The 26,926-nt window shown below is 48.5% G+C and overlaps 1 protein-coding gene across 2 annotated transcripts in view; it reads right to left on the reverse strand.

The window, feature by feature from the left end:
* Nucleotides 1–26,767, reverse strand: part of NSD1 (nuclear receptor binding SET domain protein 1) — a 53,940-nt gene extending 27,173 nt beyond the window's left edge. The window contains exons 1-7 of one of the 2 annotated variants that reach the window (XM_031598149.2): nucleotides 26,669–26,767; nucleotides 25,774–26,408; nucleotides 12,502–12,637; nucleotides 9,175–9,347; nucleotides 4,628–7,211; nucleotides 1,088–1,209; nucleotides 650–941 (exon numbers count right to left, since the gene is read on the reverse strand). In XM_031598149.2, the coding sequence (XP_031454009.2) occupies nucleotides 650–941; nucleotides 1,088–1,209; nucleotides 4,628–7,211; nucleotides 9,175–9,347; nucleotides 12,502–12,637; nucleotides 25,774–26,388 (3,922 nt within the window). In that variant the 5' untranslated portion in view covers nucleotides 26,389–26,408; nucleotides 26,669–26,767. Of the gene's footprint in view, nucleotides 1–649; nucleotides 942–1,087; nucleotides 1,210–4,627; nucleotides 7,212–9,174; nucleotides 9,348–12,501; nucleotides 12,638–25,773; nucleotides 26,496–26,668 lie in introns of those variants that run through there. The other variant, XM_031598150.2, reaches the window with a different exon arrangement.
* Between the last annotated feature and the right edge of the window lie 159 nt (nucleotides 26,768–26,926).

Consider the following 26,926-nt stretch of genomic DNA (forward strand, 5'->3'; position numbering starts at 1 on the left):
CCCTGCCACAGCCCACGCTCTGTGGGCCTCAGCAGTTCCCTCAGCTGTGGGAAGAGATACACTGCCTCTGCATACTGCATATCTGCAACCACTGCTGCACTGCAGGCTGTGCCTGCATCTCCAACCTCAGATTCCCTCCTTCAATCACTGCAGGTTTTTCGCTTCTACCTGTCACCCCCCTGCCCCACAAATAACTGATTCTGACCTCTCAGTGACTGCAGGGCTCCGCCTGCTTGGTCTATTATTACACATACATAAGTGTGCCTACATATATTATCCATCTACATTTATAATTACATAAATAAAAATTTACAAATACATGTTTTAAACAATGAAACAAAATGATTGGCCCCTTAGAACAGAAACAGTGTTCTCTACAAGCTTACATAGCCAGAGCATCGGAGCTTTGACCTTGGACAAGTCTTTAGACAGAACAGTAACTGCAGAATCACAATGAGCCACTTCACCAGGTCACACATCTCACCTGCCCCTCTTTTCTCCTAGCACCAGTAATGGTCTCTGAATAAAGCAAAGCAAACAAAACAGAGATCAGCAGCTACTAACCTTAATACTTGGGCTGAAGAAACATTTCAAGTGAACTCATGACATGCTCACTTGTAGGAGCAGAACAACACAACCTCCCACTTACCTGATTTCAGGAATCTCTCCTCTGCATCTGGAGAAGCAGAAACTTCAGAAACATCGGAGGAAGACAGCACAAGCTCTGGGAAATCGGACTGTCCTTCTACGAGCTGCTCACTGGGATCAGAGGCACGGGGCTGTAATTCTGAGAAGGAGCACTCAGCTTCAAGGATGGGAGGGGACTCTTTGGTTGAAAATGGAGTTGAAACCAAAGGACTGGGCCCCCGCTGCATCTCTCTGTCAGGACTGCGCTGTGCAGGAAGACCTCCTTCAAATCCAGACCTTGCAACAGAATTCACCTAACACAGCGAAACATGTTGGTGAAAACATTCACCCTGCACAGCCTTGCATGCAGCATGAGTGCTCAGCAAGCAAGACCAGGCAAAAGCATGTAAACTGGAGCACAACAGTAAAAGCCATGAAGAGCACATTTGCCTTAACCTACCTTTTGCAATTGGTCCTGGCTTTTCCTTGACTTTTTCTTGGGTGCAAATAAGTGATCGTATTCTTCTGCATATTCCAGAAGCCGTTTACTTGGCTTTCTAAGGCGTTTCCTCTCTGAATGTACTAAGAAAAAGGAAAACAGCTTCAAGACTGTGTTTCTGAGATTATCACAACAAAAAATCCTCCTCATGACCCACAAGTAAGAGCTGCTCCTGCCTTCTCCTTCAGAGCTCTATACAGGCAGATCCCTAATACAGTCTTCTAATATTCGAGCTCCCTATTTTCCCAGCCCTGACATGGCAGGTGGGATTGCTAAGGACCATGGTGACCTCAAGCATTTCAGACACCTGAGAGGCTCCTAGCAATGTGACCCAACGTCACCTCACACAACGTACACTTGGCCTTCTTGTAGTACTTTCCCCAAAACATACATCTGTTAGAAACTCAGATTCATCACTCTACTTTTCCTGTCAATCCAAAGTCCCATGGGTTTATGTTCAGGGGCATGGGAAAACGCTGCTCTCCCTTGCACACTTTGGTTGCTGCCTCTACCAGCGCAGTGTCTGTCCAGCTCCTTCCCTTCCCTCCTCCCTAGCACATTTTCTCATGTACTTCAAGAGCCCTGAATTCCCCATCTGCTACTGCAAGCCTATTTATTCTTTTTGCTTCCCAACAACAGGTTCTGTGCTCAGATCAGGACGTGATGAGGGAGCTAACTGTCCTCCCAAGAGGCTGCAAGATCCTCAGGGCTCAGACATCTTTCTCTTAACACATGCACAGCACTGCACCATTGCAAGGGAAAAGCCTGGCACCAGCTATTTCTCCAACACAAACAGAACCACAGCGAGCTCCAAGAAAGGGCCCTGGCTCTGTGTCACCTCTACTATGTCACCTCTACTCAACAAGCTGCAGAAGCAAGACAATGCTTATTTAACTTTCTCAAATACCTGCGACTTTTCCTCTTTATTGGTTTTCGCAATTATTCTGCCTTACTGTCAGAAGACTCCTCCTAGCCACACAAACATTTGTGGTCTCGTGGAAGGTTACAGTAAGTTTTCTACTCTTTGCTTCCTTTCCCCATGCAAGAGGTGGGTTTTTCTTTTTTGAGTAAAAACATTTCATTAAAAAAAAAAAAAGCATTCTAGTGCAACACTTGGGATGTTGGACAAGATTGCTGCACCTTATTGTGGCTTCGTGGTTAAACAAGTATGAAAATGTCAAAGTTGGCCAAAAGAGAAGAAAGGAACCACCTTTCCCAAACACAGCTATTTTCAGCTGCTAATAACCCCCAGCACAGGTATCCAGATGCAACCCACGTTGGCATGCAACCAGTTCTCGGCCTAGCGACTTCATTAGTGACTACTGAGTCCCAGAACCAGCCAGCAGCACACACAGCACTGTAGCAGACAGTGAGGCTTAACTGCATTATTCTTCCCCTCAAACGACTCCTGTACAAACGCAGTCTGAACGGCGATGGCAAACCATGCACCTTTAAGAAGCTGTTATTTGTGCAAGTTCTCACTCAGCAAACGCGACCAGCCCTCACTTCTGCCTTATTTAGTCTAAACCCCACTACAAATTTTGCATCAAAAACACGCCGGATGTTGCTTTCAGCTACGACGAGGACTTGCATTGATCGAGCTCAGTACAAATTACACAGTCGTGAATGCGATCTTTTGTGGCCCCTTCCACGCCTGCCTGCGGAGGAGGAGGATTAGTCACGTCTCTCACAGCGCTGGCACAGGGAGGAAAGCAGCTCTCTTCTGCGAGCGGCACTTCTAACGTCCACGCTGCCCTCCCTGCTTCCTACATAATAGGCCCTGTCCAAAACAAAAGGAGGAAGACGCGTTTCCACCAAGGGACTTCTCACAGCATTAACTTGCTCCGCCAGCCCTGCATCGGGGATGTCCCAGCAGCTCCTCACAGGGAAGCTTTGGTGCCCGCTCACATCGGTACAGGTATGGCTCAGCTGTGCTCCTGAGGGCAGGGGCACAGGTTGCACCACGGCTGCTGATCTGCCATCTCTGCAAGCAGCCCCATGCCCTGCACAGCCCCAGCCAGCTCTGTGCTCCCCCACCTGTCTTCTGCAGCAGTTCCTCTCCTTTTCTCTCTGCACTGCTACTGCCTCTTAGCAGCTCTCCTCCAGCTCTCTCTACAGACTCGCACTTTTCACCTCTCAGCAACATGCAGGGATGCTTCAACTCCAAACCACCTGGAAGCCACCAGAACACAGCTGTGCCTTCGTGCACACCAGGAGCTTGCTTCAGGGGGCACAGCCCCTCCATGCAGCCCCATCCCAGAATAAAGCATGCTTCCCACAGCCTTTCTAAAGTATTAAGTCCTCAAAAACACACAGCCATGGCCAGAGTAGTCAGTAAATGATTAAGCTTGCCATGATTTCAAAACAGGATTTTTACCCGGTGTGTTACACCCTGTGGGTTCATTTGCTGTGCCTGCTGTGACATGCCTTGGTCCTGTGACCATTAAAGCCAGCTGTTGACTTCCCTGCATTGAAACAGCTGTGCAGCAACCACTTGCTAATGGCACAACACATCGGAATGGGCACACAGGGAACAGAAGTGACAAAGCGTGCTCAGGTTCTGAACCCTGCCCATCACTCATTTACTGGTAAACAATTTAATTTTGTTTGGCAAAATCTTTGTAAAAAAAAAAAAAGACCACATTTTAGTGTTTTCATGCCTCCCTACGTTCTTTGAGAATGGCATGTGTTACATGTGGTTCTGCTTGACCTAGTCCTCTCCCTCACCGTGTTCATTGTTTTGTTTGTTTTGTTGTAGGGGGGAAGCAGTTTTTATTGTGCTTTTGTTTGTTTGTTTTTGCTTTCTAACCAAATTTCCAGATTTAGTTACCCATAAGAAACTCACCCATATCTCTGTGGAGAGGCTGACCCTGTGCAGCCCTCGTTTCCTTCTTCCACAGCCAGCTCCCTTTGGATGAGGTTGCCTCACCTGCACCCCAGGCTCCCTGCAGCTGTCCCTGTCTTCTCCCCTTTACCCTCAGACAGCCCCACCAGTGCCATGAGTTAGGGAATGTGTGGGGTTCCTCATTTCATTATTAGCAGCTAATAAACTTCCATACTAAAATACAAAACGAAACAAACAGCAAAAAGAAAAGTGCTGTCTTAATGAAATCCTACACTCTAAGTCAAAACTTCCTAGAGCTGATTTATCCGACTAAGACCAAAGACAAAAACAACTGTATGAAGGGACACACTGAAGGAAAAAAATCCTTGACTCAGAAGGATGATAGTTTTACCTTTCACCGTGGGGGAACTACTGATGTTATATATTTAAACTCTAACCAAAAGCTAAGCAAAATTCCATCATCACTCCATCTTTCGTTCTCTGTGCTTAAAGTCCCCTCCCAAAAAAACACCGTATCTCTTCTTCTTCTTCAGCTCACAGAAATATATACACCTCCACGTTGTCAAATAGCCCAAAGTTCTGTAAACTTATACTTTAAATGAAAAATTATAAAATGTATATAAATACACATTCTGGCGCAAGTCCAGCTCCCTTACCTTGTGCAGAGAATTCAGACTGGGGAGCAAAGTTGCCAAGCTTTGTTTCTGAGTCCATCACACTGTTGTTTGGCTTACCACATACATTCAAACGTTTCTCAACTAAGTCTAAGTGATTCTCATAGTCCTGAACTGTTAGGTCTGCCTCAAGCACCTTTGAATGAGGGGAATGCCTACGTCCCAAGCACTCATTTCCCTTCAGTGAAAAGCCATGAGAATTCAGGCCAAAGGCACTCTCCAAGTTTCCTTTTTCCCTAGATCTACTGATGTGCTTATTAGATCTAGCACTGCTTTGGTTAAAACGCTGCCATCGCTTTTTAGGTGCTACGTGATTTACATCATTAGCCTCATCACCAAGAGAGCTCTCACTATTTGCCTCTGAATCCAAGTCTGGACTCTCCCCATTTTCAGCAGAAGTGCATCTCTCAGTATTTCTACCAGCTTCGGGTCTCCTTCCAATACGACCTAAATTGTCATCAGATAAACAAGCAGAGTCTTCATCAGTTGAATGTTCTGTTAAATCAACAGACTCTTTCCTCCCAGTATCTTCTGCTTCATTACCTAGAGGACTGGGAACCGAACCGTGCACGCGGAATGCATGTTCTCCTGAATCTCTGGATAATCGACTTAACAACTTACTTGGCCCTCCTGGTTTTAAGTCCTTTCTGTTTGAAACTGTTTTATCTCCAAGCTTTGATGACTGCTTAGATTTTGAACAGTTGCGTTTGGGCACGCAATTTGTGCCATTTGTCCCAGAAACAGCGGCATTCGCGGGCTCCCTTTTACTAGTACCAATCCCCGGTAACTTGGTCGGAGGATTGCGTGAAAAAGAGGAGTTGTTTACACTGGAGGAGTTCGGACTGACTGTTTCCTGGGCACAATCTCCATTCTTTTCTATTTTAAACGGGGGACCTACAATAGACAGGGATGTCAGGCCGCTCGCAGAATTGCCTCCAGAACCATCTGCTGTGCTGGTGTTTCGGTACGGGACTATGTTCTGACCAGTCATCAGTTGCTGCTCTTTCGCCTTACTGTCATGAATATCCTTCAACATCATTAACAAGGTGCTGAATCTGTAATTTGGCTCAATAGGCAAACGACCGTGACCAGAGGCGGAAGAGAAAAGTAAGGGTACTGTGGCCTTTGGAGTGCCAGAGTCACTGACATCATCGTTCATGGATCGATACGAGAGCTCCTTCAACTCCGACAAGACGTGTTTCACCACAGCTGTTTCTATTTCAGCAGAATCCCTGGGTTTCTCATGCACGTTGTTTAACAGTTTCTGACCATCAACTTTTCCGCTTCTCGGAAGAGAATCTCTCTGAAGGCCAGAGAAACCTTTGGTATCAGAAGAACAGTGATTCAGGCCACCCTCCTCTTCTGCAAGAGAAGGCTCCAACCCAGCAACCTTTTCTTTATGTTTGCATTTTATACTCCTGATCCGAGGCAATTTCATGTTTTTCAGTTTTAAGGTTGTTTGATTTGCAACAGCAGACCAGGAGCCGTCCTTGGAAACACTTTGGGGAGTAGCGTGCTTGTTTGCTAGGGAAAGATTGTCATTTCTCACATCTGAAGAGCACTCAAGAGCTGTCAATGACATCTCAGCATCAGAGGAGCCTCCTTCAAGTTCCCTGTGTGCAAATTCAGCATCGAGTCTGCTGGTTACCGAACCTCCCAGAGGTTTGCGATCTCTGTACGACTTCTTCCTGGTCCTTCTGCTGCTTTTCTGGGAAAAATACATGGAAAGCTTAATGTTTCCACTTGATGTCATAGGAAATTCCTTCTCCATTTTATCTGAAGAATCACTAACTTCAAGAGTGCTAGAGGCTCTCTCTGAACTTTGGTCCATGGTATCTACATCACTGTTCCCACCATCTGAGAGGGAAGAGGATGAATCCGATTCAGTTTGCTTTTTCTCAGCACCAGCCTCAGATGCAGAATAGTGTATTTGTAACTTGGAACTGCACAGAATGCCCAGGGAGCTTTTCTCTCTCTCCAAAGATGAGTTGGAAAACAAATCCCCTTGGAGTGTGTTCTTCAGGGCATCACTTTTATGACTCCCATAATCCGACTTTAAAGTTATATTTTCAAAACGTCTTTCTCCAAAGGAGGAGAGCAAATGGTTTTCCCTGGTGCTGTTGGATGCTGTTATGCTCTTTGCAATCCGGCGAAGTTCATGAGATGCATGTTTCTCTGGTAGGTCCCCGACAATCATATTGTTAACTATGCTCTCTGGTGTTTCTTCTTTGATTTCTCCCTTGGAAGCTTCTTCTCTCATGCCACTCTTTTTTACTCTAGTCCTTTTTCTGCTCTCTGAGCTCTTTTTCACGTGTGGCTTAATGTGCGATTTTCCTTTTTCATTGGCTGAGTGTTTGGAGTCAAATGCCAAGGATTTAAAACAGCCGTTCAGCTGCCTGTCCTTTTTGGCTCCAGGGCCATTGGAATAGTATTCTGACTGCACTTCCTTCTCGCTGTCCAGCTCGCTGGAGTTCTGGCTGCACTTTTGATCCTCTGGCCCCCCGAGAAGCATGTCTTCTGCCTGTCCAACACTGACTTCCCATTTAGCCATAAACCTCTGGGGAACCTTAAAGTTGGAGGAGACAAAAAAAAAAAAAAAAAAGAAAGAAAGAAAAAAATGAGGGGGTAACCAACAGGATAAAAGCAAGATAGAGACAGACAAGGCACAGAACAGAGCGACAGTCCTGCATTCTGCACCTTTAAGACAACAGATTGACAGAGACTGTGCCTAGAGGATGCAGAAAACAACTCTCCTGGGTAAGCAGCCTGCACTCCTATCAAGCCTAGTGAAAATCCTCGTGCATTCCCCAAACACCAAAACAGTCCCTGCAAACACTGGTGTCCCGGTGACCAAACATCCAGCATGTCAGTGCATCCCAAACACTACAGTGTGTATGGGGAATGTGTATGGTATGGATCCCTGGCACAGAAATGCACATTAACAGCCAACAGGCCTCTCAATGCAACACCATTTTCTCAAAACATTTGAACAGCCATGTTTGCTTTGCTTGTTCTTGATTCTTCCTGCATCCCTTGAATTGGGGCACAACTCCACCTTCCCTCTCATCAACTTACCTCAGTACAAACATAAAATCTGTACCACATTTAAATACTCTGTAACAGGTTCAACATGTCCTTTACACAGAACTCTCACAGCTTCAACTCCACCCTTAGCATAAAATAAAGGGCATGCTGCATACCAGACGGGAACCCCTGCTAAACATCTGAAAACAACAAAGCTACAAACTTGATTTTTATCTGCACACATTGTTCTTGGCTGCACAACAGAAAACCAGAGGATTCACAACACTCCTAAAAATCAAAATCTATTCCACAGCAGCAGGAACAACTCAAATTTCTGATACTTGTCCCTTAGAAAAAAAAAAAAATCCACAGCAACAAATGATTGTCTTAGCTGATTAACAAAATTTTACAGGGTCCAGTAGCAAAGCAGCAAAATACTCTTAGCTTTGCAGCAGGTCTTGGCTTCCAGGTACACAAGCCTGAACATTTATGCAGACTACACACATTTGGTTCCCTCTGCGCAGCCACACTGGTGCTGCAATTTACATACAGGGGGAGATTCTAGCAAGGAAGCATTTTAACTTCTAGGACCAGAAACATTTCTTGGTTGCATGTGACTAACTGCTGAGGAAGGTGGAAATACAGGTAACAAAGCCCTTGGAAACAGACAAGCCAGAAAGAGAGCATTATACCCAGGAAGCTCACATCTGTAAGAGCACTTTCAATCCAATGGCTTCTCACTAACACAGGTTAAGTACGTAAATGCTGTTAGAAGAAAGGAACAGACACTGTTCCTACTATGTGCCTATCTGCTCTCTCACAGGAATGCATTAGTCTGTTCACTTCATTTCAATAATTTTGAAATGCGAATTTCTCCAGTTATGATTCTGAAGACAGAGAACAGACCTCTGTGTTGCATTACGTTACGCTGGCTACAATTGCTCAGGGCTGTTATGCTTGGAAATGGAGATGATGCAACGAGCCACAAAACTCATTCCTACAGGCTCACTGACAAAATGTTTTCCAAGTTAAATTATAAGTCCTAACAGGTTTCCATAAAGAGAAGCAGGACTAAAACCCCCACTGCTTTATCTCAGTCCATGATCTAGTTGAAGTACATAACTCCACCTCTACCTCAGATCAGCCAAAAGACACTGCAAGAGAGCACAGGAAGTTACTTAAAAGCACACTGTAATTGGCATCAGGAGAGGGCTTCACTGCTGAACAAACCTCACGCTGACAGGGACCTGACTCCTCTGCCTCTCAGCTCTGCAGGGCAACAAAAGCAACAGGCCACACCCCTACATAAACATAAAAGATAGCCTAGAAACTCCCAGCTGCTTGTACGCTCTGCTGGTTACAAGGATGCAAAGAATCACTCTCTGGCCCTGCTGCAACAGTCACTGTCACAAAAGCAAACTGTCAAAGTGCAACTCCAGGCACAAAGGAATGATCTTTATTGTGCAGATTCGGGAAATCAAAAACAAAGAAAGCAGATCTTTCACCTTATGTTTGTAGCCTTTTTCCTTTTGCTTTCCTCTTCTCCGAAGAACAGGCAGCTCTTCAAACTGATGTCTTCCTTCAAACAGAACGATAGCTTTTCCAGCAACCCAGGCTTTCTCTGAAGGCTCTCCTAAGGCATCCACGTAGTACTCTCGGTATGGCCTCCGATTGGAAACTATTCCAAAAAATTTAACAGAATTAACCCCTTGCACACAACAAAACAAAGACAAAAATCAATCACAGAAAGCAGTAGCAGTCTATGTTATTTGTACATAGGTTTTTGCTTTATAACATTTCCACACGAATGCCAGTTCTGGCAGTTCCTGGTCAGAACTCAGGGAGATCCTTCTGCATTGCTGGATTCATTGCTGTCTTACAGTGACTAACAGGGCTAAGACGATCCGTTTCCCTAGAGCAAAGACTACAGTCTGGCTGCAAAACAAAATGGGAAAATATCCAAGTGTTTTTTTTTTTCCTTGACAGAGGTATCACACGAGGCAGCCCACTTCTTGTTGCTCCTCTCTGATGAATGACTGCACAGCCCATCCGCTTGGCCGCTGGGAAGAGGAAATGGTGCACCAGCAACTCCCAGAAATAGGATCCTGCTGGATAGCATTTACCCGTGCAGGCTGTACCTCCCCTCCACATCTTGCTCCGTACTTTGTTAACATACAAACCCTTATTTTGGACATAAAACATTAACAGTAATGTTTAAATAAACACGCAGATGCAAGCATTTGCACTACCAAGCAGTACATGCATCGTGACAAAGAGTCGTTTATAAAAAGTTAATTCCCTGCTGTGGGCACTATGGTGCACAGCCACGGAAGAAAACCATAAGGGCACAATCACAACAACTTCCAAGATTTTTCAGAGGTGTTTCCTGAGCAAGAGCACTTCACGGGCACGAAGCAATGAAGAACTGAACCAGCACAAGGTAATCTGGTGAAGGAGGACACGTTTCAGGAACTGGAACAACAAGATATAAACTTTTCCCTGTGATGTGTGCTTCATGCTGTCCTGGGAATACCTTCAGCAGCTGAACATGCAGCCTGAGCTTTGCAGCCCCTTTTGTTTGTGCTGCCTCCTCCCAGAGCGCCCACACTGTGCCAGCAGCCTGGCACCTAGCAATGCCAGCACTGACATTCTGAGCAAGAACAGGTACAGGATGACAAATACTGACTGGGGCAAAATCAATCCAAGGACAAAGATGACAGACCAAATCCCATCTACAGTACTGGGACTCAAGTCCCTGTCTGAGCTTCTATTTTCCAGCTCCAAAAATCTCTACATCACTCAAGAGCTTGTCAAGAAAAGGCAAGCTGCTTAAAACATAACACCACGCCTCAGACTAGGAAGAGAGGAGCTTTTTGCACAAGTGATGAGTTTGAAGCAACCTGCCTTATTTTGAAGGGCTTGTTCCCATGACAACAAGAGAGAACTAAGGCAGAAGGACCATGCTTCCTACAGTGTGTGCAGAACCCCACAGCTCCCTGCTCCCAAAAGCACCTGAGTTTAGATCCACCTGTTCTGCCATTCACCACTCAGGGAGGTGAGATGAATAGATTAGAATGACAACTGGAAATTTTTCTTCAGAGCTATCTTCATCTCAACATGGATAAAACACAACGGGAGATTCTATTACATAGCTGGAGAGTAGACTGTGCTGGAATTTGTTAATAGCATGTTCCCTCCCTGCAGAATTCCTTTATTAGAAATTACTGCACACAGGCTGAGGGGATTGCTGGACAGATGTATGTATTAAATCCTGTCCATAATTTCATCATGGGTGGTAGGACACAGGACAACATAAGTGGATTCAGGCAACATCCGTAATGGGAATTTGAGAGCTCAAAAGGGACTATTTACACCTGCACACTCAGTATTATCTAGAACAGGATCAATGCTTCCCAGAAGATGAAGAAGAAACTGGAAAACCAGTAAGAAAGACTACAGCAACCAAACCTGCAGTTGACGTGAGCACAATACAGGAAAAGCTACTTCATGCCTCTAGAGAAACAGCAAACAGTTCTGAGTCTGTGGTCAGTAAAAAAGTCTATTCATTCCCAGCACTTGGTTCTTATGTTGGCAAGGGCTGGGGAGCTGTCAGATGCAGAAGACACCATTCTCTAGGGATTTCCCATTACTCACAGTACAAAACAAACCAGAAAGGGAAAATCAGAAGAAATAAATAAGCCTTTCAATTTGTGGCAGTCTCCCCATGGTAGCCAATATGATCCTAAAAACAGTGTGAGAGCTTTCAAATAAAGAGCAATTTCCAAACAATTACTTCTCTGTTCTCTTCATCACATATCTATGCTTCTCCATCCTCACGTTGTGTGACTCCCATCCTTTCTGGGCTCTACCCTCTTCTCCCCTGTGCTCACACACGTACAGCTCTGTCTTATTTCCTTCCATCCCTTTCCCTCACACTCAGCTGGCTCTTAGTCTCACTAACACACTATGCCCTAAGCTTTCACACATGTGGCTCCATCACAAGGTTTTTCTGATATAACCCCATAAACAGCCCCCTCCTTCCCAGTGCCAAGCAAGGCCGAAAAAATCACTTCCTCTCACACATCCATGTAACACTTTAAGGCATTCAGCAGCTGTTTCACCCCAGCTCCACTTCACAGCCCCTCCTGCCTCCCTATCCTCAGCCTGGCTAACTCCCCAAGTCACAGAATGGCTTGGGTTGGAAGAGACCTTGAAACCCATTTATCCCAACCCTTGCTGTGGGCTGTCTGCCCCCCACCAGATCAGGCTGCACAGGACCCCATCCCGCTCATCCTGATGCTCATCCTGAACACCCCCTGGGATGGGGAACCCACAGGTCTGGGCAGTACTTCCAGTGCCACACCAACCTGAGTAAAGAATTTTTACTTAACGTCTCACCTAAATCACCCCTTTCAGTTTTAGCCATTCTCTCTTGCCCTATCACTATGAGACCATGCAGTATCTCTCCTGTTCCTAAGTTTCACTCAAGTACACCCCACTGTAGCCCACCCAGTTCCACGTGCCCGCCCTTTTCATACTGCACTACTCTGCCCTCACCTCTCTGATCCACCTTTTTCTCCATATCTTTGTCAAGAAGCTGTTCTTCCTCCTGCACTGCCCGGCACTCATTCTGGATATTCATCACCTCTTACGCCATGGAAACCAAAGCCTACACATTCAACAGCTGCCTGTGCCACTTCCTCAGCTTTAACCCCATTCTCCTGTCACCTCCCTGGTGTAGTTCTGCTTCACAGATCAAGGTCTTCCTTTTTTTTTTCATTAATAAAGAACTATGTAACTCCTCTACTTTGCAGTCTGAGTAGATACAGTACCTTTCATTTTTGAGTGACAGTCCAGCACTGGGTCATGACAAATTGTGCATGGCCACCACGGGCGTCTGTTGAACTTGGCCCAAACAAGATCCCCAACTTCATACTTCACTGGAGTAGGTTTCTTCTTGGCTCGGATCTTTGGGGAAAAATCAGAACACAAGAAATCACTAAAGCTCCAGATGCTTCTAAAGAGCCTTGCCTCCCCCTTCCCTGTATGCAGATTACATCTGGCCACCAGAGATATTTACATGAAAAAGCAAGTCCTGATTTTACTTACTGGCTCCTACACCTTCAAAGAATACCATCATTCTTCTGATCCTTCTGAGAGAACAAAACAATAAACTAGGGTTTGATTTTATTGGGTTGGGTTTTCTTGGCGTTTCCCTCCCCCCCCCCCCTTCCACTGAGGAATGTAAGCTGGTAAATGACTGCACTCAGAGTTCATCCATTTGTCAGAGCAGGGCAATACCTTGAGTCACAACCAGCTCCGATGACTTCACTAACACCAACTGCTTCATTTCAGAGGTTGTGATGTACAGAAAAAGTAATGAAAGACAATGAACTATTCCTGACTGGAACGAGGTGATGAGAAGAGCAGATAAAAGAGTAGGTATGTACAATGCTAATGATTGTCTCACTTCTTACATATGCTCAGGAAAAAAACCTTTCTCATAAAATATTTGAAATCTCATGTAAGTACAGAGAAAAAGGAAAAAAAAGCTTTTATTCTGATGTTGGGTTTATGTGACCAGAACTGCCATTGCTCTGCCCCAAGAGCAGCAAAAGTGCCATCACCCCCCCGCGAAACACACAGACCCATCTGTTTCCTGCAAGGAGCTGCTCTGTGCAGACACCCAAAAGCACTCTAATTCTGAGGGCATTGCAGCAATCAGGAGAACACAGCAACCCAGCAACAACACAGCAGTAACACTGCTTACTGCCATTCCTGCCTCACCATCACTAAGCAGAGAGCAGATCCCTCTGCTTCCCAACCTTCTGGTTGCACACCATGGCACCAGCAGTACTGGGGCTGCGATGGGGATCCTGGACCCCGCCTGCATTGATGAACTAAGCCAGGACGGAGCGCTGGAGGTTCCCATATATCTGCTGTGGGGCACCCTCCTGTTTGCCAGCACTTGCTGATGACCTGTCCCGGGTGCTTTCGGTGCTATAAGAGCTCTGAGCAGTGCTGCAGGTATTTTTGCCAGCAAGCATCAGCAATGTGCTCCCCATTAGAGCTGTCATGGCACAAATATGCACCTTCTTCTCACTTCACATTTTCATTATGCTCGCCACTCTTCAAGGCACATCTCCTGCAATTCACAGTTCAACATCCTAATGACTAAACCACAACAGATCTCTCCAATAAACGGTATATCCCACCGCAGGTCAAGTTTTATGGGATCTCTCCACGTGGTTATAGAGACTACAAAAGGATACAGTTCTCTGTTACATGAAATGAAGCAGGTAATTACCCTGTAGATGCCATTGCTGAAATTCCTCTCACTCAGCCATCAAAAGCCATGCAATAACTTATTTCTGAGCAAGAGCTCGGGAGGGCAATGGGAACAGGCACAGGGTGGGGGCTGCTGAGCACAGGAGGCAGAGGCGCAGACCTGATGGCACTTCAGACATTGATGTTTTTTCAGATGCAAACCCACTTTTTCTCCTTATCAGTGCACATGCTCTTCCTGTAAAGGTGACGTTCACCCCAGATATTTTATGCATTTCTCAAGGCCAGGTTTCAAGGTGTGCATAAATACTGTAACAAAACAAAACTCCAACGTGCTGCAGAGCGTACACAAGGCACCTGCATCCCAAAACTGTAATCCTGGTGCAGTCAGCTGGGCCAGCAGCACAGCTATGTGAGGATTTGCCAAGTCATTCACACTGATTCACCTGAGCGACACCCCCAGCCCCCGCCTGGAGGCAAGTCTGCATTTAAATCAACGCTTTGTCACCCTCCCATACCAAACACAGCCGCCTAAGGAAAACTTGGCTTTCAAGAAGCTATTCAAAGACAATGCTTCAGCACTTAACTCTCTTCCCAAGCATTCAGCAGGCTTTTCAGCGTCAGTCTATCCGCAGCCATTCTCATGCCTGCCTTGTCCCTTCCCTGGCAGCTACAGAAAGCATCAAGAGGATGCAGGCTGAATTCTTACACTGCTCCTCCCCTCTCTAAAAGTAGTAGTTATCATTTCCAGGTATAAGTCTTCTCCTTTAGACTGCTGTGCCATGGATAACTGCAACCCTCAAAGCAGTTGTTTCAGAAGGAAACAACAAATTTCCCTCTAAATACAATTACACTAAGATTAAACTGGTAATAAATTCCAGTGTCCAGAACTTCAGCCCTGCAGCAACGATGACTTTCCCATGAACTAGAGAAAGCCCCACATTTTCTGAACTCATAACCAAAGTACTCAACTTCAGACGCAGCCCTTATGTGTGCTCAGAATTATTAACGTTTATCCACAGGGCATTAAAATGTTCACGTGTTTAAAGAACAAAAGCAGTGAGTGGCTGCATTGAGGGCCGGAGCCGTGCTGTAACTCCAGTGGAGATGCACTGCAGAAGGAGGTGAGAGGGAGGTGAGAGAGCGAGGAAGGACAGCACAGTGACCTGCATCATCTGCACTCACCCTTACGGTCTGTGTTCTCAGACGTTCTCCCAAAGGGAGTGAGCGCTGTCTGCTCCGTTATCAGCTGTTTGGCATTAATTTGCTGTTCAGATGAGACAAGCTACAGTCTAAACTTTAGATTATATGCAGTATTTCAGACCGTTTCGTGTTATTTTTGGAGAGAACAAGAACATATATTGCGGGTGTTCTTTAAACAAACCCTCTCCACCAGTACTAGACCCTCAAGAAAAGCACCGACTACTGAAAAGCAACACTGACTGAGGTGCATCACAGGACAACACGAAGACATCTGCCTTGAGAGCCATCTCCAGAATTTGTATTATGCAAAAAACACATCAGCCCTGGTAACTTGCTGAGTGAAGCTGAGCGTCAGCTCTCATATCATGACGCATTCTAAGTCCTCGACTGTCTTTCAGCAATCTTCCTCCCTTTAAAATAACCACATCATTTAATAGCAACAAAAACAAAGCTTATCCTATGCCCGCTCTCAGCTCTGTCACCTCACGCTGCTGTTCAACCCATTAATCTTGCTGAAAAAAGCAGTGCAAAGCACAGGCACACACACACTACAGGCTGCACCCTCCTGCAGCACTCGCCATCCCTGGAGCAGCTTGACTGTGCTGCCACCTCCAGCATGGCACAGCCACAGGCACTGTGTGTCCCAGCAGTGGGACTGGGAAGCTGCCATCCCAGCAAAATGCAGGACACCCAACTGCATGCTCAACCTACAAGGCAAGATTTTCTGTGCTATGCACCCCAACAGCTCAGCCTGACAGGGCTGAACCCAGCACGGCCCTGCACACTGGTAATTCAGACCTCCTTTAGAAAGCCATCATAGAAAACCAAGGCCAGAAGAACCTTTCTACAGCTTATTTCTTAACTACAAGCACGTTATTTATTCAATAAGGCAACTGACAGAATATGCTATTGGAAAGGCTGGGGCAGCAGGACAGGCTACACAAGGAAGATGTTGAAAAGAAAGAAGCCCAGACCCACAGCAAAAACAGATGCTGCCTGACCTGGTACAGGTGAGAGTATACAAGACAAAAGCCAGAGAAGAATACACAAGGAGGAGGCACATCCAGCCACAATAATTAAACAATACAGTACAAACAATGACACTAACAGCAGGCAGGCCAAGACTGTGCATTTCCTCGATTTCCTTGAAGCACAGCAAACGCCTGCCGAAGGTCCTGCAGCAGCAGCCTGGGGTATCTGTGAGCAGATCTCATCACAGGAGCAGCTGCCAGGTAGTAGTGAAACCCTGACCTGAGCTGGAGCGCATGGCAACGCTGGAAGCAACACCCAGGGCTCTCTCTGAGCCTCTCCTTGCTGAAGCAGCCCCTTTCTGAAGCTTTGGTGAGTCAGTCTCCTGTCTCCCACCCTGATTTTCTTCCTTAAGGCTCACTGATCAGGAGTATTTTCCCAAACACAAGGAAAAGAATGGCAGCGAGTTCACCCGATTCTAACCAGGTACTCCTCTGGTGTTGCTGAATCTGAAGCTCATCATCCCAGCAAAGAAACACTAACAGGACAAACCCGGGACACAGAACTCCTATGCAATGTCTGCTTCTTACATAGTTTAAAAATAAGACTTCTACCAGAGTCCTTCTCTTCCCTCCAGCCTCCCATCCTGATGGGATCCACTCCAACTTCATTACTTCACTCAGCTCCAGCACTTGTGCACCAAGAAATGAATGAATGCAGACAGGAGAAGATGGGATTTGGGAAAGGATCTTTGCTTGTGAATATGTTGCGTGAAAAGAGAAGAAGATGAAGAACAACGATGAAGCAAGATTAAGAACGGAAATTAATGAGTGCTTGTGATGAAGTAAAAAAAAAAAAATTAAAATTGACATTAGAAAAGATTCTTCTTTTAAATAAGCTTTTGTGAAATCAAAACCAAAAAAAACCTGGAACAAATATTAAATTATATCTGCTTTAAAGCTTAAGCAGTATTTGGAATGAAGCAAAAAGAGGTCAAAGTGCAGCCGTGCAGGTAGAGCTGTGCTGGAGAACGCCCAGAGGGAGGGCCAGCCCTGCACGGGAAGGCTGAGCGTTGTAAAGACAAAAAAACCAACCTAACAACACAACAACAACACGCAAACCACAACACCTGTATGGTGAAATCACCACAGTAAGCATGCTGGCACTTCACTTCACGGCAAGTGATGACGCAAAGATGGAAATCAGAGGCCTGCTGGAGGGCCACAAACAGCCCAGGGCACCAGGACGATGGATGAGCTTTGTCCTCCCACAGCAGGAGGATCCCTGGGGTCCGACCTCAGCACCCAGGGCCTGGCCTGGCCTCCAGCAGCCTGACCTACATCCACATCCACAACACAGTGACCTTATGTAGGACGTGATCACAAACAAGTGTTCAATATTTGCTAATTCAGTGTTCACTAGTAGAACATACTGCAGAGATGGTGACAGAAGGAGAACTTCTGTTCTCTGTGTGCATCTTGATACATGTCCTCTGGCTAGCTTTTACACACCCTGGCCCAGACTGCACAGCCTATAAATGGAAAGGCTGCTATGCATGAAAGCAATACTGTAAAAGGTTAAAATGAAGAGAGTTGGTCGCATTACACTGATATTTCATAAATCCTGCAGCAACTGTTTCAAGTTCAGGAGCCTCAAACGGAAAGACAACCAGGTAACAGCATCTGTTTCACTGCCTTCTTAAGGGTGACAATGTTTGCTTAGGAACTGAACAGAACAGCAGTGCGATGTGAAGCTTTGGGACTTTGGCATCGCAGTAACCAGAAACAAACAGCAGCAAGACATGAGGCAGAAGGGAGGAGGAAGCAGGTGGGAAAGGGAACAGACTTATCCCAACACCCAAGGAAGAAAAATCCACAGACACAGAGGATTCCAGAGCACTGTCAGAGGATGAACTTGCCTGGCAATGCCCACGGTTGCTTGCTTATCCGCGCGCATTTCCAACAATAAACTAAGTTTCCTTTAAAGCCAGATTCATTAATCCACACTAATTGTTTCAAGAACTGGAGGAACTGCAGGCATTACCAGAACCTCACTAAGCCTCACAAAGACACTGTCAACAAATATTTTCTTGCAATCCATGAACTAACTAGTGAACAACCGAAATGAAACCAGGTCATCAGATATGCCTGGTTTTCAACCGTATTTCTATGTTCCTTTATTCTATCAAACTATTTACAAGCAAGGCATCTGATAAATGCAGTGATCGCTTTCAGAAACATTTCAAAACCCATGAAATGAAAGCCATATTCAAATTGCACAAAAATATTCACTGTGACTTTGGCTGTAACCAGAAAGATGCAGTACCAGAGAACAGCACGTGCACGCTGCAAGGAGTGAATGTCTATTTGAAACTCAGCAAACCAAGCAGTTTGGGATACAGTGTACGTGGAACCATTCACACTTTTGTTTCTAAATTTAATCCTCCCAGGGGCTTCTTTAGAAGCAATGAACACTGAATGCAGCTTGCAAGTTTCCTTTTCTGCAGAAATTTTGATTTCTTTGAATTTTGAGAAGGGGGGTGAGATCCCACATTGTTAATCACAGTGCACTGACACCACTGAGACAAGACCATAACCTCCCCAAAGCCAGCAGGCATCCTCATGGAACTCCTCAGAAGCATTTTTCCAAACAACAACAACAAAAAGATGATAAACACAACACTCACAAGAAGTTCTTAAGATTTCAGTTGCTTTTGCTGAGATTTCCCTACTAACTCATTTTTACTGCTCATGTTCAGGTTTTGAACATGAGCAGTAAAATAGACTTATACTTAATTACCTCTTGTTACTAGCACTTTGAGCTACATCCTGAGGAACGTTCACTCTTCAATCAGGTCCTGCAAGCTTGCATTTGAGAAGCTTCTTAACCCTACCATTGGGAATCCTGCTCTGTATGCACTCACCCTCATACTGAGCACAGCCAACAAGCTAAGAAGCATCCGATTATTTCACTGCTGCTAATCAGAAATCCGTGGGCAGTCATCACATTATCCAAAATAGTAAGCAGCCTGAACAGGTGTTTGGGAAAACCAAACAGACCAGCACCAGGGCAAGTGAAGGAACAATTAAAAGGAGATAACCATCCTGCTCCACGCCCTTCTTGCATCAGGTAACAGGAAGGTTTCTGTCTTTCCACCAACAGTGGGAGGGTAACTCAGTGATACACTTTCTATTCCAAAACAAAATTCTCCATTTCTTCCTGAAAACACCCACATCATTCTCTGGGTAACACTGTGTTGGGTTGCTCTCTCCAGCTCAACGCTTTGGGTTTTGCATGCACAAAAAACAAGTTCTGCATATTTAAAAGTGAAAATTAAGTCCCCAGCGCGGTGCCTCCATAAGCACTTGAAAGTTAACAGCAACTATTCTGCTATTTTATTACCAATAAAACTGCTGTGCTTTTTCCTTCCTGAAGACCTGAGCAGTGTCCATGTGCAGTCTCAAGGAGCACTCAGGACCATCTTACAGCATACGTAACCCACAGAACAAGCTCCCTGTCAAGAATTAATGCAAACAAAGCCTTGCTAAGCAACAACCAGGCTGCTTCCTCAGACGAGCACCCCACCTGCTCACACCAGGGTTGGACAGGGGCAGCAGTGGGAGGCAGGCCGCCTTCCCCAGGTGGGCTCAGCACTGGGAGCACTCCCTGAAGTGCCACCCCATGCACATCCAAGCAGTGCCACGGCTGCAATGCAGCACTGTGGGGGCTGGCAGATGGATGGATGTATAGGGCCACCAGTCCTGCCACTTGTTTGTAGCTGGGCCTCAAAGAAGCTGTGGTCAAATTAGTAAAAAGCTGCAGCTCAGGCTGTGCTAGAGATGTGCATGATGGCTTCCTGACCAGGGCAGCTCTCCACCAAGTGCTGGCACACAAGGGCAAAATGGCACACAAGGACTTTTCACCTCGTTATTTTTGCTGTTCTTCTGAAAGAAGCACAAAGTAAAGCTCGATGCAATCTCAATGGTAACTGCACAAAGTCAACACGTCAGCCCGAATGAGTGCTTTCCCATCCCTCAAGAGAGGCAAAGCACACTCCTGGATTCATCAACGCTTCTGGACACAGAAGAGATTGCTGTGCACCAAGTCCAGCCTTATCTCTGCGGAACACTCAATCACTGCTGCAGAAGCCGCCGTGAGCAGCTGCACTGAAACAGTTTTCTAATTTGATAAAAACAAAGAGAAGAGAGATAGCAATGCAGCAGCATCTCACGCTCCGCTGGGCAGCGGATGGCCAGGAGCACCCAAGGACCAGCTGAACCACAACTGCACTCCCAGACAGGGCAGAACCAGCAGGATGGGATGCACATCCCCACCCTCAGTGCTGCCGCACACCACACCAAGGAGCCCTATAACCCCTGCGCCTGCACCAACTCCACGTGATGCTTCCAACCCCAGAGTGGCCTTCTCACAAGCAGTGTAGCAACACAGAAGGTACATTTTAACTTCCAGTAAACGTTCCATGCAAGCACACTGTGCCTTCACCCAGCATTGCAGCCTGCTGCCAGCCCTGTGGTGCCTTTCATGTTTTGCTGCACACCAAATGCAGGATGGTGGCACACCAAATCCAGTGCCTGCAGTGTGTTCTGCCGTTCCACGCTCTGCACGCTCACCTCCATGGAAAAATGCTCCAAAGCCACAGAATTACACAAAAGAAAGCAATGCTATTGTTGATAGGTCTAAATTCTCTATACAAGAGTCTGCACCTGGGAAGTGTTTAGAGGTCCACAAATCACCAGAGGTTGAAAACTGCTGTTCTAATTCAAAGCAGATTCTCTCACAGACCTTTTCTACCCATTAACGTGGAAATCCTGGCAATGCCTTAACCACCATAAAGGACTTAACCCCATTTTACTGGGCAAGGACTGCGCTGTGCAGCACAGATGGCTCTGTGCAGACAGAACAAAACATCTGTCACCTTCACCTTTTCCTGGTATCAGAAGTGACATCAATGTGATGTCTTCACAGATTCTTGACGGACATGCCCAGCCCTTGCCAGGAGTTTGAGTTTCTTCCTTCAGGTGCTTCTGGTCCCTGTGCCATTCCCAATGGCTGTACACAAGAAGTTGTCAATCACAGGCAGGAAAAGCTGATTTATGTTCTAAGCAACAACAACGAGAGTTAATCACTGCCCTTAATACTGATTTTTGAGTTAATAATGTATTTTAACATACACAATCAAAACAATAATTCAAAAAAATATCACTTCTTTTCCTGAGACTTAAGTAGCTTATCACCCACCTTCAGAGCTGACAGCTCTTGGGTGAGATACAGATTTGTTCAGTTAATGTGAGGACATTTTGAAAACGAAACTTTTCCATGTGCCTCTGCTCAACTCCACTCCTGGACCAGGAAGCACTGAGGTCTAAAGAAGCTGCTCCACTTGCAGGAGACAAGGAACAAACGGCGAGCACAACAGAAGCATTTTGCCCTGGGGTCAGGAACTGCTGTAACAACATCACACTGAGCCACTGCCACAAGTTTCAGCAAGGCTTTGGAGGAAACCGTAACACCATCATTCTCTCAACAACACAAAATGTTACAAAAGCCCCAAGGTCTGGGAGCTGCCCCTCACCTCAGAAGTCACCAGCGAGCAAACACAAAGCGGAGGGGCACAGGGACTCTCAAAGCCCATCGTGTGCCAATGGCTGCTCCCCTCCCGCAGCAGCAGGATGCACCAGGTTCACCACATCTTGTACAGACCAGAACCAAAATGCTGAGTGAAGTCTGTGCTCCTCTGGCAACAGCCCTACACTAAAGGCTTGACCAAGGGATGACTAATTATTTATGACTGTGGAAAGCATATTAGCCAGGACATGGTTTGAATGAAGCCTCTTTTACCCAAGCTTGAACTTTTCATTTAAATTTTGAAAATAGAAGTGACAGAGGTTTTTGACATTTTATTCCACAAAACCACACCTTTGAGACTGTCCAAAACACACTCCAGGTCTTGCTGTTTGCAGAGACCCGCATGGCCCCCTAAGGACAGCAAAGGCATCGATCACACACATTCCACACCGCGCTGCTTACCAAGAAACCACGTTATTTTTGGTAACATCACATGAACAAACAGAACCTAATCAGAAGTAGTCGATTAGAGAACAAATACAAGCGAAACAAAAAGAGCCACCGCTGCCAAATGCTGGGATAAATGCTCCCAGGAGCCAGCGCTCAGCCCACAGAGACGCACACGGCTGTCACCTGGCCCTGCAGCACAGCAGCCATCAGCACACCACAAATGGGGCACGCTGTGCTATCACAGCCCGACAGCCAAAGGCATTCAGGAACTCAAAATGTACGGTTAACCTGCGACGGAGCCTAAGACAGTGCCCAAACCATGGAAACCTCCATGTTCTTCTGGATGCCCACCATGGTTGAATCCCTTTGCGAATAAGTTTAGCTCTGCACAAAGCACGGAGGCACTTCTAAACGACAGGAGTCACTCCAAAGCCAGGGGCCCAGCAGGCTTCACAGCCTCGTGAGGTCCAGCTCTGCACTTCTAGGAAACAACATCACGCCAGCAGCACGAGCCTCAGCAGTGAGGGTTCTGGGAAAGAGCACAGGCACAGGACAGCGCCTTCAGAATCGTTCGCAGAAAGGCAAGGGTTCCTTTAGCTCTAGCCTGCCAATAAACGGAGAGCCACAGTAACCCACACACAGCAGGACAGACACTTTGTAACAGGAGCACAACTCCGTGGCTACAGAATGCAATAGAACTCTTCAGCACATTAGGGATTAATCCCCAGGCTTAAAGAGATCACTTCTCTGGCCCTTCGTTTTTTAAGCACCCTGAGCATGCTACGCACCGTATGGTTCTGGTGAACCAAACCCCCGCAGCCCCATGTGCATGGGCTCCTGCACACGAAAGCACACACAAGGCTGCACACTGCGCAGCACACGAGCAATACCTCAGTTTCAAGCGCTTTATACCACGAACTAAGCAGATCCAACATACTTTGTGGGCAGCAATTAAAAAGCAACGAGCTGGCAAAGCAAAAGGTAATTAGGTACAACACTTACGTTTGTAAAAAAGCAAAACTTCAACGTGAGAATTACAGCAGGAGCAAACCCACCTCTCCGACACCGCAGCACTGGAGCTCTGGCAGCAGGGCACAGCCCAGGGACAGCCTTGGGCCCCAGCACCCACCCGACTGCAAAACACCACCGCGGGACAACCTGCAAGGCCAGGAAACTGCTGAAGACAGGCTCGCGTCAAGCTGATAACCGAAAAATGTACAAAGCGTCCATCCATTGCAGTGCAAATGGCCACGATCCAACAGCACCACGGAGGAGCCATCAGCTGCCCCCCAGTCGCCCCATTGTCACTTCGGGAGCAGGAACAATGGCCCAACAACGGCTGCTGTCATTTGTCCCAAAACCCGGCGCTTGGCTTTGAGTTTCAGCAAACCTTAACCAAGATTAAGGCGGCTGTTAAGATAACTTCGGAATATGCGCATCCCTCTTAACACCTGAATGCTACCCGGGCCGGGCGTGCCAAGCGCTATTAACAGCCCCCTGCAACACAATGCCCGCCTGCCCACCCGGGATGCGACCCACAAAGACCGAGCCAAGTGCCGTCCCGTCTGCGGGAAGCACCCTTGGCACTTGGGAAATCGGCCTTTTCAGAGTTCCCAACGACCCCGCGAATCCTGAAAGCTTGCAGCAGTCCGACAGGCTGTGTTTGCATGCTGTCCTGCTGGCAAAGCTGAAGGGGCTGTGCGTTTGGGAACAGCGGTTCTGACCAAGACCTGCTGCAAAGCGAAGGAGAGCGTGGGTAAATGGGGTTATCGGAGCGGCCCCGCTACGACAGGCTGCCCTAAAAATAGCGGTGTAGAGCTCCTGGGTTTTGTTTCGTTGATAGGTTTGTTTGGGTGGTTCTGGTACGTTGTAGGAGGCTCTCACAGAAAGATGGCTCGAGTCACCCAAACCAAAGGGGACAGGAATTAAATGCCTGAATGAACAGAGCATCTGAGGGCAAGCCTGGCTATCCCTATAGCGACGGTATCACATTCAAAATAAAAAATGTGAACTCTGTCTCAGTGGTAACCTGGCACAGGCAAAAAGCTCTCCCACCCCACAAACAGCAGGGCTCAAATGAATGACATCTCTGACAACCTGCTCTCAACCTGCTCTTACCAGAGGGAAGATGAAGAGGAAGGATCTCAAGATGCCAACAACAACAAAAAAGTTTTTAACAGTTCTGTGAGGTTAATGGCACACCAGGGCATGCAGGACGGCAGCTTGACTGAAAGTCAGCCCTTCATTCCAGGCCCAAATAACGGGGTCCATCACGAAGCATTCTCACCATTCAGGCTGCAGCGCCGCAGTGCACACAGCAAAGCCACCGATAGTAGAAGCAAAGCGTTGTGGAAGTACCTCTGCTCGAGTCTGTTTACAACGTGAGACCCTCCCACAACCGCATCACTGAGCACATGTCTGAGAGATCCCCGCTCCACTCAACAAAGCTACGCACGGACCTCAGCCTGACAGCAGCCTCTGCCTCAGAGCACCGGGTCTGAGCTCTGCACACAACAGCGCTGCTCCCAAAGGCACACACCGTGGGGTCATGCCCTGCAGTGCCCCAAAGCAACTCCCGCAGCAAAAACACAACAGGTTCCCCAGTGAACGGGGGTGAAAGCATCCCCACAGATACTGCAGTAGCATCTGTCTGGCAGCAGTGGCCACGCTGAAATGAGAGTGAAACGGCTGCAGGGTCAGTGCTGTCACATGGGTTACATTCCAGACCCAACATCGAATCATACCTCAAACCTGGAGCAAAACAAGCTGAAATCAACAAAATCGCATTTAAAAACAAAGCACTCGAGGAAAACACCGAAGATCTCTAAGAACTGCTGCATAACGGATGTATGTGCCTATAAATAACTCCGGGAGCTCAGCTGAGGAATGCTGAAACCCATCCCAAAGTTTTACTCGTGTTCAAAAATGAGCTCTGTATACGTCATGTGCACCCAACTGCTGTCAGAACTCGGAGCTGCAGCACTTCTGCTCGTTCAGCACGTCTGGAAAGAACCTGATGGAATGCGAGCAACACTGAGAAAGAGATTAAAAGAAGAGTAACGGGGGGTGCCCGGGTGTGGTGGGGAAACGTGGGGGGACAGCCCTGCAGATCACGACCTCACACCCAAACAAAGCTCTGACAATCCGGGCGCTAAGAGATGAGGTCCCCTCTGACCCATCAGCTGCCCGACAACACGCTGAGCGGAGTGGTGGAAGAAAAAAAAAAAAAAGGAAAAAAAAACCCAGCAAACTGATTTTGCAGCAGTGACGGCAACGATGCCTACGTTAGGAAAAAAATAATAATAAAACGAATACGGCGAGATCTCCGTGCGATAAAGGCACGGCCCGCCCGGCGGTGACAGCTGCGTTCGCACCGCGCACGTGAAGGCAGACGGACGGACGGACGGACGGGGCCGCGGCCCGGCACAGCGGCTCCCAACGGCGGCAGCGCTGGTGTCAAATCTGTCCCTCGGCAAGATGGCTGCCAGCAGGCCGCCGCGATGTCAGCTGCCAGCCGCGGCCCGGCCGGGCCCGCAAGATGGAGCCGCGCCGCTCCCCCCGCCCGGTGCGGCCGGCCGTCCCCCCGCTCTCCCCGCCCCGGCGCCGCTTACGAGCTGCAGCGCGGCGCTGCCGGAGGGCTCCGCGCTCTCCCCGGGGCCGCCGTCCGACCCGGGCAGCTCCGCCGGCTGCAGGCGCGGCGGCTCCGGGCTGCCGGCCCCGCGGCTCCGCTCGGGCTCCTCGTCGTCGTCGTCGTCGTCGTCCTCCTCCTCGTCGTCGTCGTCGTCGTCCTCCTCCTCCTCCTCCGGCGTCTCGTTGCCCTCCTCCTCTTCCTCCTCCTCTTCCTCCTTTTCCTCGTCCCCTCCGTCCCGCAGCAGCAGCGGGAAGCCCAGCGCGGCGGGCTGCGGGCCGGCTCCGCCCGGCGGCTCCTGCGGCGCGGGGGCGCGGGGGGGCGGCGAGCCGGGGTCGGGCAGGGCCTCAGCGCCGTCGGCGGGGCCGCCGAGGTACTCGGCGCTGATCATGGAGGCCAGGTCCTGCAGCCGGCGCAGCGGGATGTAGCAGGAGGACGGGTCCTGCCCGAAGCCGGGCTTGGCGGCCGCCAGCTGCATGGCGGGCGGCTCGGGGCCGCGGGGCTCGCCGAACGGACCGCCCTTGTGCTCGGCGGCCGGCAGCGAGGTGCCGAACGGGACGAGGCAGCTGCGGCGGCTCACTTCGCAGGCCTGCTCCATGCCGGGCGGCGGGCATCCACCTGCGGGCGACAGCACAATGGGGTCAGCCCGGCCGCCCGCGACAAAATGGCAGCCGCGCCCCGGGGCCCGCTCCGCTCCGCGGCCCCGCGCGGGCGAGAGGGAGGGAGGGCGAGAGGGAGGGAGGAATGGAGGCGGCCGCCGCGCCGCTAGGCCCGGGCCGCGGCCCCTCCGCCCGGCCTCGCTCCGCTCCTCGGCTCCGCTCCGGCTCCGCTCGCGCGGCCCGCTCGGCGAGAGGCGGCGCCCGCCGGGCAGCGCTCACCTGCGGCCGCCGCGGCCGGCTCGCCGCCGCCTGCCCCCGCTGCGGCCCGAGAGGGAGACGCGCCGACCCGGCCCGGCCAGGCCCCGCCAGCGCTCCTCCGCCGCCTCCCTCCTCCCTCCCCCGCATGCGCGCGCCCGACGCCGCCGCCATCCCGCCGGGCGCGCGCCCCCCGCGCCTGCGCGCGCGCCCCCGCGCCCGCTCTTGGGGTTCGGCGGCGGCCAATCAGCGCGCGCTCGCGCGCCCCCCCCAGCTTCCCCC

This window comes from Phasianus colchicus, chromosome 15 (assembly GCF_987193195.1).
Source record: "Phasianus colchicus chromosome 15, bPhaCol1.hap1.1, whole genome shotgun sequence".
NCBI classification, from domain to species: Eukaryota; Metazoa; Chordata; class Aves; order Galliformes; family Phasianidae; genus Phasianus; species Phasianus colchicus.